The 14778-nt window shown below is 43.8% G+C and overlaps 2 protein-coding genes across 8 annotated transcripts in view; both read right to left on the reverse strand.

Moving 5' to 3' along the window:
* Positions 1-3867, reverse strand: part of ALKBH3 (alkB homolog 3, alpha-ketoglutarate dependent dioxygenase) — a 36597-nt gene extending 32730 nt beyond the window's left edge. For 3 of the 6 annotated variants that reach the window (XR_001181211.2, XM_004763203.3, XM_013061779.2), the window contains exons 1-4: positions 3732-3867; positions 2691-2880; positions 1105-1250; positions 515-618 (exon numbers count right to left, since the gene is read on the reverse strand). Coding sequence is in view for 5 of the 6 variants with exons in the window: in XM_004763203.3 (XP_004763260.1) it covers positions 515-618; positions 1105-1183 (183 nt within the window). In the remaining variant the exon portion in view is untranslated. Of the gene's footprint in view, positions 1-514; positions 619-1104; positions 1251-2686; positions 2881-3731 lie in introns of all 6 variants that reach the window. The other 3 variants (XM_004763201.3, XM_004763199.3, XM_004763202.3) reach the window with 3 other exon arrangements.
* LOC101673521 (very-long-chain 3-oxoacyl-CoA reductase) overlaps positions 1-14778 on the reverse strand; it is a 325507-nt gene that overhangs the window by 149523 nt on the left and 161206 nt on the right. The window lies entirely within an intron of this gene.

A 14778-nucleotide genomic window follows, 5' to 3' on the forward strand; every position in this document is an offset into this window, starting at 1 on the left:
AAGATAAACTAAGAAGTAAGTTTTAATCATTATTTACACAATCACTATTACAGCAAGATGACTAATTTTTAGCTTTTTCCATGTTATTAACAACAGTGAATCTTCACTGTTTCTTACAATTTTTCCCCACGGGAGGAAAAAAAGGCTAAAATATCAGGCATTGTAGTAGCTGAAAATTTCAACCCAATCCGGAGACATCTGCTACACTAGCACTTAAGACAGCATGGTTTGTTAGAACCATGTTAGAAATCAGAAAGCAAATGCAAGTGCTAATCACGATATAACCTCCTTCCTTCCCCCCAAAATGGGAATTATACTTGCCCATCAGCTGGGAGCAGACTATAAAGAATCTTCAGACATATTAAGGAATTGATATGCCACATTCCATTATAAGTAAAGGCCTTTCACATTCCTTTTATTAGTGAATTTATTCAGTCACTATTGGAGTGTCTACTATGTGAATATAGCTCTTACAAGCAAATCTGTTAGTACTGTAGGAGAACTAAGAACTTACTTGCTGGGGTTCTTTGAACACAAACTGTCTGTCTGCAAGACGATGCTCCTTGTTCATCCATGTCTGACCAGGTCTCTGGTGGAGATGGCTCTTAGCAGCAGTGGCTGAAACGAGCAAGAAGAGACGTGAACCAGACTCAAAAAGTCTGCTCTAGGGAGCAAGGGCAATAAAATCTAGTTGAAGATAACCGATAAGACACCTAGAAATTAATTAGTAAAGTCTGTCGGAGATCCCGCTACACACACTGAAAGGTGTGAGAGCTGTGATAAAATACGAGGAACACTATACCTCAACCGCCAATAAAAGATGACCACCAGTGGGGCACCTGGGGCTCCTACAGTTAGCGTCTGCCTTTGGCCCAGGTCATGATCGAGCTGGGATCAACCTGGGATCAAGCCCTGCAGGGAGCCTGCTTCCCCCCACTCTGCCTGCCTCTGCCTACTGGTGATCTCTCTCTCTAATAAATAAATAAAATCTTTAAAAAAAAAGATGATCATCAAGAAAATCAAGGCATCAGCTACACTTTAAATAACTTCTTAACATCAACTGAAATGCAAGTACATTCACACAAGATCCCCACGAGTTCTTGCCTGGCTGAGCAGGGGCCTGGCTCTTAGGGGGACCAGCCCAGGCTCCCTGCACTCGGGCTCGGCGTCTTTTGTCCTCCATATTGACCAAAAACGCTTCTGTTCTTAGCTTTCAGATTTCATTCCTGATTAAAACCACACGAGGGTATCTGTTTGGGGGGAAAAAAAGTGCTTTTAGTTAGGATTGTGAGTGTGAACCACCTAAGGAAGTCCTTATAATCCTTTCAAGCTCAATGCAATCGGAGATTCTATACAAAATTAATTTCTGTCATCACAACATCTCAATCAAGGAGCCTACTAAGTCACTTAGAACTGCAGGTTTTAACGTTCATTTTTGCAATCTTATAGAACGTTTTTTTTTTCCCCAAGAGAGAATGAGCGTGCATTGGCAGTGGGGTAGAAAAGAAATTCTTTTTTTTTCCTTCACCATAGCACATACCCTCCCCAATGTCCATCACCCAGCCACCCCATCCCTCACCCCCTGCCCCTCCAGCAGCCCTCAGTTTGTTTCCTGAGATTAAGTCTCTTAGGTTTGTCTCCTTCTCTGGTTTCATCATCATTCTTCCCACCCCTTCCCCTATGATCCTCTGTCTTGTTTCTCAAATTCTTCCTATCAGTGAGATCATATGATAACTGTCTTTCCCTGATTGACTTATTTTGCTTAGCATAATACCCTCTAGTTCCATCCACATTGTTGCAAATATTAAGATTCTGAGGGTTTTGATGGCTGCATAGTATTCCATTGTATATATACACCACATCTTCTTTATCCATTCATCTCTTGATGGACATCTAGGTTCTTTCCATAGTTTGGTTATTGTGGACATTGCTGCTATAAACATTTGGGTGCCTGGGCCCTTTCAGATCACTACGCTTGTGTCTTTAGGGTAAATACCCAGTAGTGCGATTGCTGGATCAGACGGTAGTTCTATTTTCAACTTTTTGAGAAATTTCCATACTGTTTTCCTGAGTGGCTGCACCAGCCTGCCTTCCCACCAACAGTGTAGGAGGGTTTGCCGTGGAAAGAGAAAATCTTAAACAGATTTCACGCCTGGTGCAGAGCCCATGCAGGGCTCGATCTCACCACCCTGAGATCATGACCTGAGCCAAGATCGAGGGTCAGACTGAGCCACCCAGGCATCCCAATGACCTAACAGGACATTTGCTTCTTTCCCAAGAAAGTACACGTTAAGAAACTCTAAGATTTATCATAAACGACATTAGTCTTAGTAGTGTCAAAGAAACCGTAATATTCTCTCACCTATACGGATACTGAGAAATAGCTCAGACTCCGTTTCCAAGGGCACTTCCATATTCCGTTGTAACCGGCTATATCAAACTTCCCTGGAAGCGTATTAAAAGATACCCATGGTTGGGGCACCTGGGTGGCTCAGTGGGTTAAGCCTCTGCCTTTGGCTCAGGTCATGATCTCAGGGTCCTGGGATGGAGCCCCACATCCAGCTCTCTGCTCGGCAGGGAGCCTGCCTCCCCCCTCTTTCTCTGCCCACCTGTCTACTTGTGATCTCTCTCTCCTTGTCGAATAAATAAATAAATAAATAAATAAATCTGAAAAAAAAAAAAATACCCACGGTCTGTCTCAGAATGGATCCATCTCAGAATGGATCCAAGTGTTCCTCTTTGCGACAAGCATCGTGGGAGATGTTGCGAAGGGAGCACAGATGATGACTACAAGGTTAAGTGGCTCACCCAGAGTCACTTGGGACGTCAACAGGAGGTAGATTAACATTCAAACTTCATTAACTTCCAGTTTTCAGTCAACTGAAAAAACAAAACAAAACAAAACAAAACCACCTCCTAAACTCAAGCAAATACAAGCACACCTACTAAAGAGACCCTAATATTCCTTTCATTGCTCTAAGAAATATTTCTTAAGGGTTTTGATGGCTGCATAGTATTCCATTGTATATATACACCACATCTTCTTTATCCATTCATCTCCTGTATTGCTCACAGCAAATACAGGAGCACCGCTACTAAAGAGACCAACCCAGGGAGGTCCAAGCCACATGTTCTGAACCTATGATTCCTTTCTTTATTGCTCTAAGAAAGCGTCACATTTCGAGTCCTCGCAGGTGACGAGCTCGTTTTATGGCTTATTTGGCACTCCAATTTCCAGACCTTCCCCAGACCTTCTGAGCTGGGGTGAGCCCAGGAATCTGTGCACTGAACACATTTCCCCAGGCGAGCAGCATAGAATTCCTTCTCCTTGAACAGGCAGGGAGATGACGGAGACGGCCATCTGCCCCCAAAAGAGCTAACGGCAGAGTCCAATGCCACCCCTCGACACCCACAAGATGTGTCGCGACAGCTTGCATTTATTTCCTCTCAACGGGAGGGTCAAAAGCTCTGAACACCCTGCGCTGTAGTTCTCGCTCTGTTCCCAGGGGAGCAGGACGCTGTTACCGGCCAGGGCGCAGCTGCTGGGACGAGATTTCGGAGCCCCCACCCCAGACCTAACCGATTCTGTGGCCCAGAAACGGCCCACCAGGCCCACCTCCCACCCCGAGAACCCCGCACAAGGCAAACGCCGGCAGCTCGGGCGCCAGCCGGACTCGCTCCGAATCTCAAGCCGGCAGCTCCCGGCCGCACCGCCTGTCCGCGGACTTCACCTTTCCCGGCCCGAGTTTCTTCCTCCGTAAAGCGCGGAACCAAGGCCTCTCTCGCGGCTGGAGCGCAGATCGGGAGACCCTCGCGGTGAAAAAGCCTGGTCCTCAAGCAGCGCGAGCGACCGGCCCTATTTTCGAGTCTTCTCTTCCACGAGCCTCGGGACGCGCGGTCCTGGAGGTTCGACGCGGGACGGCCCTCAGGGGACGGTCCCCAAAGCCCCAGCCACCCAGCGGGGAGCCGGGACCCCACAGCAGCCGGCGGAGCCCGCCGCGCGGGTACAAACCCGCCCGGTCCTGGAACGAACCCTGGCCCAGGCCCAGACCCGCGCCGCCACCGGCTGTCGGGGAACCTTAAGAGTGAAACACCGACTCCGACAACTCGCAACCACAGGCCGCGGCGTCAGGAATTTCCTCTGACGTCACGCGCCGCCGCCACTACTTCCGGCGCCGTTAGCTGGAGTCCGGGCAGCTCCCTGTTCCCTGAGGCGAGAGGTCCGGCTTGCTGAAGGTGCCGATAAGGGCCGGGATAGGTGCGGAGCGCGGACTGAAGGTGCGGTGGGAGCCCGGTCGGGAGCCGGGACATGGCGAAGGTGGGAATGAAGACGCGTTAGGTAGGCCGAGGTCCTTCGGGCCGTAATCCACCCCCCACCCCCCGGCCTCGCTCCCAAACCAAGCCCGAGACGTCTAAGTGCCGGCAACCTTGGTCTCTGCGGAAAGAGTGACTGGGTCCCAGCGGGGCTGGGGGAAGGGCGAGGGGGGTGGGAAACCGGGTCGTGATGTGCGAAGTAAAAGGGTCTGAATTTTACCCTGGAAGCCCTGGAGGGGGTCACAGGCGCTTCCTTTGCGTCCCCACCGCAGCCCGTGCGTCTTTCCATCAGCAACACGGCGGGGCACGGGACCACGCCTTCTGCTCGGCGCTCTCCGGTGCTGAACCACGTGTGGCTGGAGCCGGACCACGCCACTTACTGGGTGTGTGACCTAGGGCAGGTACTCCGCTGCTTCTTCTGCTTCTTTCTCTCTCTCTCTCTCTCTCTCTTTTTTTTTTTATATTTTATGTATTTATTTGTCAGAAAGCCAAAGAGAGATCACAAGCAGGCAGAGCGGCATTCGGAGGGAGAAGCAGGCTTCCTGCTGAGCAAGGAGCCCGATGTGGGGCTCGATCCTAGGATTCTGGGATCATGACCTGAGCTGCAGGCAGCCGCTGAACTGACTGAGCCCACCCAGGTGTCCCGGTACTCCCCTTCTTTAGGAAAAGGGCATAGCTCTTGTTGGGAGAGTTACATGTGGTAATGCATGTGAAGAATGTAGCAGGGTCCTTGGAACACAACAGAAATCCAGTTAATATTAAGAGTGTCTTGAAAGGGGCGCCTGGGTGGCTCAGTGGGTTAAAGCTTCTGCCTTCTGCTCAGGTCATGATCTCAGGGTGCTGGGATCGAGCCCCGCATCGGGCTCTCTGCTCAGCAGGGAGTCTGCTTCCCTCTCTCTCTCTCTCTCTGCCTACTTGTGATCTCTGTCAAATAAAAAATAAACAAAACCTTTAAAAAAAAAAAAAGAGTGTCTTGAAAAATAAAAAATAAAATAAATTGGGGCACCTGGGTGATCAGACAGGTAAGTGTCTCCCTTGGGCTCAGGTCATGATCCCAGAATCCTGGGATGGAGCCCCACACATTAGGCTCCCTGCTCAGTGGGGAGTCTACTTCTCCCTCTCCCTCTGCTGCTCCCCCTGCTTGTGCTGTCTGTCTGTCTCTCTCTCTCTTTCTCTCTTTGTCAAATAAATAAAATATTTTTTAAACATAAAATTAAAAATAAATAAATTTGACCAGTGGGTCAAAGAGTGTCTTCTTTTCACCGCCTCCGAGTTTCTGAGAAGCATCTTTAATATGGCCGTCTTCAACCATGTATCTTACAGTGTGAAAATAGAAAAAGTAGCACTGAATAGATTGTTTTGTGCAGCTTATTCTCTAAGATCTACCAAACAACAGTCACTGTCGGAGTCCTTAAAATAAGTCTTGCATTATATACTGCTTACCTGCAAAAGCTCAGTGTACCCCACAAATCTAATTTTCACAGCATTCATCATTCTTTTGTTATCCTTTGTGACACTGAAGGAAAATTACTTATCCTAGAACTGAAAGGAGAGAAAAGTGGTAAGGGCAGACTATAATTTTTATCCTTTTTTTTTTTGTCCCCATCAACTAGTCATTTGTCAGTGTCTGTTTCTGGTTCAGGAACCTTGGCTGTGTCTTCCAAAGGATGTTATTTCTTTCTTTTCAGTGATTATGGTTTTGGAACAAGGACAAAGAAGTTTGGATTGAGGAGTCCCTAAAAGTAGTGATTAACACCTTTTCGGCCTCCACGTAGAACATTTCTCAAAAATCCATCCATGGCTTGCTTGCATCCAAAATAACTGCATTTTTAACAAAAATCACTTGCATTCTTACCAAGTGTTCAGGGTAATTTGGATGCAGAGAAAGTTTAGAAACCTTCAGGATGCCTGTAGGGTTACAAATCATTCCCATTTGTCTGGTACTGAGAGGTCTTGCAGGACATTGGACTTCAAATGCTAAAGGCAAAAAAGAACTGGGCAACTGACATGGTTGGTTATGCTAGCTACATGTTAGTACGTAGTATTAGAAAGATGTTCTTTGTGAGTCTTATATCATGGGTTTCTCCATTTCTAGAGGCAGTGTTTGTGTTTTTATCAGGGAGTGGTGGTGGAGACTGTGGGAGAGGGAATGAAAGTGAGGCGTCTTGTCTGTTATCAGCCCAAATCTTGCCAGATTCTCAGCTCCAAACCCATCCTCCACTGCCCTGCTTGCAATACTGGAACATTTTTCCCTTGCCATTTGGTCCAATGTGAAACGTCATCAGTAGAGGGTGCTGGAGGGACATTGGAGGAGGAAAGGGTTCTTCCTGATTCAAGTGCTCCTTTCAGCTGTCTGTGTGCTATGCCAAGCAGCCTGCAGTGGTTGGCATCTATCTGTGGGCTGAATTGCAATGTTAGTGACACTGACAGCCTTGTTAAGTTCCTATTGTGAAGTTAAGGCATTGATTGGGAAGGAATGGGATCCCAAATTTTGACATAGTGACATCTGCTTGGACCCAGAGGAAACTGACATCTCTTGGACACCCAAGTCACCCTGAACTTCTCGTGGCAATGGAAGTAGCTTGCTCTCCTGTGTCTGAAGACATGAGCAGCCCTTTGCTTGAAAACTCTGTGAAACCCTCACCTGGAGCAGATTACTTGAAATGCACAGCATAGTTCTGAACTTCCTAACAGATGGGAGAGCACCCCCAGATTTGTTCCTTCCTTGGTGGTGGTGGTGGTTGTGTGTGTGTGAATGTGTGCACGCCTCTGCCTGGACCTAGATGCTGGTAGTGGCTCTTCCCTCTGTCTGCTGTTTCTGTATTCTTAGAATTTACTTTTCCCTTGTAGGTGATACCCTATTATGGTTATTGATTATTTCCCCTGAAACTAATTTTGGTCTACTCTGATTCCTAACTCTTACAGTGTGATTGTGATATCAGGGGTCGGAAGCGATAGCTAGCAAGTGGCTGGCCCCAGAGTTGCCCTTAAACTGTGAGCAATCGGTTTGGCTCTGATTTGGACACTGTCAACCCTGGCCCTTTGCTCTCGTGTTGCTCTCTTGTTTTCCTTCACCCAAGACAGCCTTCTTAAAGTTGTGCTGAGCTGGTTGCCTTGCCTCTACTCTGAAACCAGCATTTCTCAGCTTATGGTTGGAAGACTATCTGCATTGGGAATCCCTAGGGCATTGCTTGTAAAAAATGAACATTCCAGGCCACCCATCGAGAGTCTGGGTTAGTGGGTCTGGGGCAGGGCCAAGCAACTTGGATATTTGACCGTGCCTTGTTTATCTTTCAAGAACCTGCCAGACTTCTACCTTTTCTAGCTGCCTGCTTTCTGCAGGTGACTACTTCCCACTCAACAGATACCCCATCCCTTGGATGGCAAAACTGATAGATGCTTTCGAAGTGCTGGTAGCTTTTACCAAAAGGATTCTGAATGAGCTACACACTGCTGCTTATTTTCAGTTGCTGATTTTCACACCAGACTCTTGCCAAACCCTTGCCTGTTTTGATCATATGCTGCTTGTGGAGTGCCTGCTGAGAATTCTGGAGAAAATCCAATTCAGGGAAAATAACGGCACGTCTTGCTAATAGCTTTCAGTGAAGGTACTACACAGAGAAATTCCCAGCCCGTGTCTCACTGCCAGAGGCTTAGCGGTTCCCAGCTTGAAGTGGGGAGGAGAATAGGGCAGGAAACCGCCAACTCTGCAGCGGGTGGGCAAGGATGCTTTCATGTCTCCACCAACTCTAAGCGACATCGAGGAAGACAGGATGCTTCCCCAGACTCCAGACAGGAACTCCTCCCATTCAACACCCAGCACAATTACAGATGCTGCTCAAGATAAAATATGCCAGTAAGCCATAGCACCAACTGTGAGGAACAATGAAAGAACGGCATAATCGGATGTGAAATGGTGGAGAGCGGACAAATACCAAGGACAAGAGAGGGGACTAGAGGTTACCTATGCGAAGGCATACGGCAAACAGGAAGTTATGTCAGAGTTTTAAACAGTATGGAGCATTCGGTGGCTAAGATATTGATAGTCACGTCACCCCTAAAAAGAGCAGGCACCATTTACGCATCTGATTTCTAAATAATAGCACATGATATTAACATTTCCTGAGAGCATGCCGAGTAATGCTATAGTTATATGCATACACCGATCCAATTTTCTTAATCCCAATTACAAAGGAAAAAACTAAACCATGATGCTACATGAGGCCACCGTGCCCTCCTCTGCAAATATGTGGCACATGCAAAGCCAAATTAGGAAAGACAGGACTATTCGTGGAATGATAGATGGCGCCATTTCCTGGGGCCTAATAGCTGGGTTCTTTCAGAGACTTTGAAAGTGAAGGATTGGGCAGACCCTAGGTTATAAATCCTTCCTGATGGCTTTATCTAGATGGTTTAGCACATTCTTCTCTGGAGTCACCAAGTCCTCAAGGCCACGTGAACCACATTATTTCGAGTATATGAACTGGGATGTCAGGCAAGTCTTGATTCAAATGTCACAAGTACTGACTGTAGACAGCACTGTGCTGGATACTAAGGACAAAGTAGTGATCAAAGACAGATCCGGCTTCCGCCCTCATGGAAGTTGCAGTCTAGCAGGAGAGGTAGACATTTTTTAAAATACATAAATATTGTCGTATTTGGTATGAGACTCATGGGGGAACCTAACCTAGTGGAGTAGTATCCACAATGTATGTGGAGTCTTGTGTTGGTTGGGAGTTCTGATTTGTATTTGATTCAGCTGGTGCATCAGCAGCTGGGGGCTGGCTGATGTAGACTAACCTTGACTCCATGTGCCGTCTTGTCCTTGAACGAGCTCACTAGTGGTGTCCGGGGAGGCATGTACAAATACATCTCTGGAGACCTAGGCTTAGAAGTAGCACAAAGCACTTCATTTATTGGCCAGAGCAAGCTAAACCAAGTTCAAGGAGTGGGGAAATAGACTTCACCTCTTGACTGGACTTGTTGCAAAGTCACAGCGCAAAGGGTCTGGATACTGGGAGGAGTAGAGTACGGGAGCTGTTTTTGCAATCATTCAACCACACTGAATGAAGAGGTGTATTGGAAAGACTGAAAGAGGGTTCCTGTAGGAATAGAGAGGCAGTTAAGGGGGTTCTTCAAGATGGGGTAGAGAGGAGTCAGACCATGCAGGCTTTGAGAGGCATAGTAAGTAGTCAGTGTTTATATATGGTATGAACCCTATGATTAACATTAGACACTCTTTCTAGGGCTACAGAAGGGAGAGGGCTGGACTGGGAAGACAAGGTGAAAGCTTTTATAGTCTTACAGTGCTTAAAAAAAAAAAAGGTTCTGAGAAAGAAGAGTCCACAAGAAACATGACAGCTTTCATTCTGCTGATATTTGAAACTATAGGGCACCAAGTCTAAAAAAGTGGCAACTTGGAGCGCCTGGGTGGCGCAGTCAGTTAAGCATCTGCCTTCAGCGCAGGCTCCCAGACTCCTGGGATCAAACACTATATCAGGCTCCCTGCTCTGTGGGGAGCCTGCTTCTCCCTCTCCTTCTGCCTGCCACTCCTCCTGCTCATGCCCTCTCAAATAAATAAACAAAATCTTTAAAAACAAGAAAAAGAAAAAGTGGCTACCCAGCCCTAACTCAGCTGAACACCTGTTTAGACTGGAGTGATTAGTCCTTACTCTATCCAACAGGGAAGAGGCAAGTCCTCTCTGGAGAATAAAAACATTGACTTTAGACTTTTTTTGTTTTTTAAAGATCTATTTATTTATTTAACACAGAGAGAGAGATCCCAAGTAGGCAAATTGGCAGGCAGAGAGAGCGGGGGAAGCAGGATCCTGCTGAGCAGAGCCTAATACGGGCCTCAATCCTAGGACCCTGAGATCATGACCTGAGCCAAAGGCAGAGGCTTAACCCACTGAGCCACCCAGGTGCCCTGACTTTAGTCTTTATGTTTCTTTTATATAGAATTTCTGGCATACAATTAAAGAAAATTATGGGACATGCAAGGAGTTAGAAAAATATGACCAAGCATCAAGAGAAAAAAAAAACCCAAATAAGTAGATCTACAGATGATCCAAATGTAGGATTAAGCAGAGAAGAACTTTAAAACAACTCATAAATATTTATTAAAACTGAGGAAAAGAAGAAAACGTGAAAAAGGTAGATTTTTCAATAAACAATTGGAATTTACAGTAAAGAATAACAAATACATAGAAAAATAGATAGTAAAACAATTGAAAAATATATACTACTATATGCTAACCAAAATAAAGCAGAGATAGCTAGTTTGGAATAGCAGAAAACAGATTTTAAGGCAAAAAGCATTAGCAATAAGGCTGTCACTGCATGACCAAAAAAAGAGTTCAACCCACCAGGAAGGCATAATTCTAAACTTTATTAGCCTAACAAGATAGTCTCCAAATATATAAAGCAAAAACGGATAAAACAGGGAATCTGAATCCATCATTATAGTGAGAGATTTCAAAATAACTTCTCTCAATTATTGACAGGTCAGGCAAACAAACATTAGTTAAAGACAGGGGAGATTTGAAGAACTAATAAGCTTAATGTACATATATAGAAGATAACAATTGGAAAATAAACATTCTTCTTAAGCACATATGGTACATTTTAAAAAACAGGGAGGCAAATCATAAGAGACTCAATCATAGGAAACAAACTGAGGGTTGATAGGGTAAGTGGGTGATGGGTATTAAGGAGGGCACAGGATGAATGAGGCCTGAGTGTTGTATGCAACTGATGAATCACTGATTTATACCTCGGAAACTAATATACAGTATATGTTAATTAAATTGAATTTAAGTAAAAATTTTTTAAAAAGTTGGCCATATCTAGACATAAAATACATCTTAAAAACTTTCTAAGAACTGGTGAAAGTAAAGGGTTTACATTTGTATTAGTTTCCTATGGCTGCTGTAACATTACCATAAACTCAGTGGCTTAAAACAAGATCACAGGCCAGAAGTCCAAAATCAAGGTGTCAGTTGGGTCCTCAATCCTCCGGAAACTCTGGGAAATAATCCAGTTGCTGGCCTCTAACAGTGCCCAGTAGCCACCTGCATTCCTTGACTTGTGGCTGCGTCCCTCCAATCTCTGCCTCCGAGGTCCCCCTGCTTTCTCCTTTTCTGTGTGTAATTGTCCTTTTATTAAGGATATTTGTGATTCCATTTAGGGCTCACTTAGGTAATCTCATCTGAAGATCTTCTAACTTAATCACACCTGCAAAGACCTTTTTCCACCTAAGGTAGTATTTACAGGCTCCAGGGATCTGGATCTGGTATCTTTGGGGGCCACTATTCAGGCTACTACAACATTTTTATATATATTTACTTTATGCCAGGCTAGATCCTGAGTACTTAAAAAATGTGAAATTTTGCTCACCAACAGTTTACAAGTCAGGTGTTGTTATTCTCATTTTTCAGAAGGCAAAACTGAGGCAGAGAAAGGTTATAACTTGCCCAAGCTGGGCCACACCCACATGTTCTCGTCTAATTATTTAGAAATCAATAACAAAAGATTTCACTTTTTATTCCAAATAAATTTCAGATTTATGGGAATTCTACAGTGCAGCACACAGAGTTCTCATATATCAACTTTTACCTAGATTCTTCCAATGTTAACATTTTAACACGTTTGCTTTATCTTTTTCTGCATAAATAATTTTTTTCTGAAGCTTTTGAGATTAAGTTGCATAGATAATGTCCCATTATCCCTAAATACTCTAGTGTGTATTTCCTAAAATTCAAGAGCTTTTTCTTAAATAACCACAGTACAATGATCAAACTCAGGAAATTAACATGGATATGATGCTATTATCTAACCTACAGACCTTACTCAAATCTTACCCATTGTCTCAAAAATCCCATTTTTTAATCAAGATTCAATCTGAGATTATGTAACATTTACTTGTCACATTTCTTTAGTTTTCTTTAATCTGAAACTTTTGACAAATTTAAGTTGGTTATCTTGTAGGGTGTCTTTCAATTTAGATTTTTCTGATATTTCTTTTTGATTAGGTTCATATTATTGCTTCTTGGCCTTTTGGCAAAGATCAAGTGTGATTAGGTTCAGATTATACATTTTTGGGAGGAATACTACATAATTGATATTGTATCTTCAGTCCACGATAACACAGTATACAAAATATAAAATTGCCTCATTAATGGTGATACCAACACAAGCATTTTATTTTATTTTTTAAGATTTTATTTATTTATTTGACACAGAAAGAGATTACAAGTAGGCAGAGAGGTAGGCAGAGGGGGGCAGGAAACAGGCTCCCCGCTGAGCAGACAGCCTGATGTGGGGCTCGATCCCAAGACGCTGAGATCATGACCTGAGCTGAAGGCACAGGCTTAACCCACTGAGCCACCCAGTTGCCCCAACACAAGCATTTTTAAAAGGAAATAGCATTTATTAAAATTTGAATGTGTCCTTTAAAAAAATATTTTTAAACAGGTCAGAGGTCAAAGTCATAAATGTTTAAATATTAGCACTGAAAAAGAATGTGTGTATGCACGTTTATGTACACACACACACACACACACACTCCTGAATTGTGGGATGTAGTGAAAGATAATTAAACTTAGAGCAATAAATGTTTATGTCAGAATAGAAAAAATGTTAAAACATGGATGAAATGTTCAGTTTGTGAAATAAGAAAAATAACAGAATAAACTGCCAGAAATCAGGAGAACATATAATGAGAAGGGCCAAAAGGATCGAATTGCTTTTTTTTTTTAACTTAAGGATTTTCTTTCTTTATTTGACAGAGAGAGAAAGATCACAAGTAGGCAGAAAGGCAGACAGAGAGAGAGGGGGGAAGCAGGCTCCCTGCTGAGCAGAGAGCCTGATGTGGGGCTCGATCCCAGGACCCTGAGATCATGACCCGAGCTGAAGGCAGAGGCTTAACCCACCGAGCCACCCAGGCACCCCAATTCTCAGCTCTTTTAATGAAGTTATAATATTAATATGAAAGCCAGACAAATATGAAAAAGATTGCAAACCAATTTCCTAAATTTAGATGCAAAAATTCCAAATAAAATACCAGCAAATTGAATTCGGCAGTACAAAGATAGTGAAATATGACCAACAACGTAAGGTGATTTCATTCTAAAAAGTCATAACTAAACTAAACAAGATCTCTGAAATCTTTAGACTTCATGCAGTATGTACTTCAATATGTATGTACTCATAGCCATTTTGGAATATACCAGGCATGCAGTCTCCTTGGGTTCTTTGCTCAGGCTAGTCTGCCTTCTCCCACAAAGCCGAAAGGCTTCCCCAAGACAATTCAAAACCTCTCTCCACACCCACTATGAGTATACAAGCCTACACACATTGATTCCCCAACCTCCTTACCTAGCTTCGTCCCGCACCCCTCACTGCATATCATAAAGCACTTAGGCTATGTTACTCTTTCTTTCTTCTTTTTTAACCTGTCTCCCTCCTTTGCTTGCCTCACCTTTCCCCAGCTCAAATGTAAGCTCTACGGAGGCAAAATCTTTGGTCCCTTTTTCACTGTAGTCTCTTCTTTCCCAGAAGAGTAAACAGCATGTGGTTAGCACTCAATAAATGTACACAATGCTATATCTAGAAACTTTTGTAGTAAGGAAAACAAGTTTGCCTTATATCCTTTTAGGATTATCATTTGTAGTACCCATTTCGCTGGCTTTTCAGATACAGGTAAAAGGAGAGGGCAAAGTTGTAATATGCCATCATCACGTTAACATGGATTCATTTAATATGTTTGTGTTCGTGCTGGACACAATGTTTCATTTCTAGATATCTCTACATAAACCTCTACAGAAAGAATTACATTCCAAGAGGGAATTTAAATTCTGTCCACATGTATAGTTTTCATCATGAGGTGCGTATCAAAGTACAAAGTAGTGAGCCCTTTAACATTTTTTAATTGGAATAGTTTCCAACATATTCAATAAAGAGCTTTGACAATTTCCTCTGACACTGTAACTACAGATCAAAGCAGCAGAATCCAGGACCATCTAAATCTCAGATAACTTGGTATCAACAGAGTTTAAAAAATTAGAGTACAACCTAAGTTTATTGCATTCTCATAAGGTATTACAATAAATCTCTTCTACATGGCATCAGCACCATTTGTCTGGTGTCACCACTGATGTTCACCCCATATAAAGTTCAGTTCTGTCCTATTTCAATGCAATAAATGATCCAATGAGAGGAAGTCATCTATTTAGGGCAGGACCACATTTGAGGAAATTGAGAAACAGTCATAACATCTGTATTTACTCCCAGTGCATGGGGGACCGGCACAAAGACAACTCAGAATGGCAATGTCATTACGTGTGTTCCCCCCATGCTACTGCCGGAAACCATGAAAGAACAAGAAATTAAAATCTAGCTCACTGTGTTGTGAAATGAGCTGATTCTACATGAATCAGTCTCTCTTTTACTCTACTCTCTTGGGTC

Source organism: Mustela putorius, unplaced genomic scaffold, assembly GCF_011764305.1.
Source record: "Mustela putorius furo isolate JIRA1106 unplaced genomic scaffold, ASM1176430v1.1 tig00003859_pilon_pilon_pilon, whole genome shotgun sequence".
NCBI classification, from domain to species: Eukaryota; Metazoa; Chordata; class Mammalia; order Carnivora; family Mustelidae; genus Mustela; species Mustela putorius.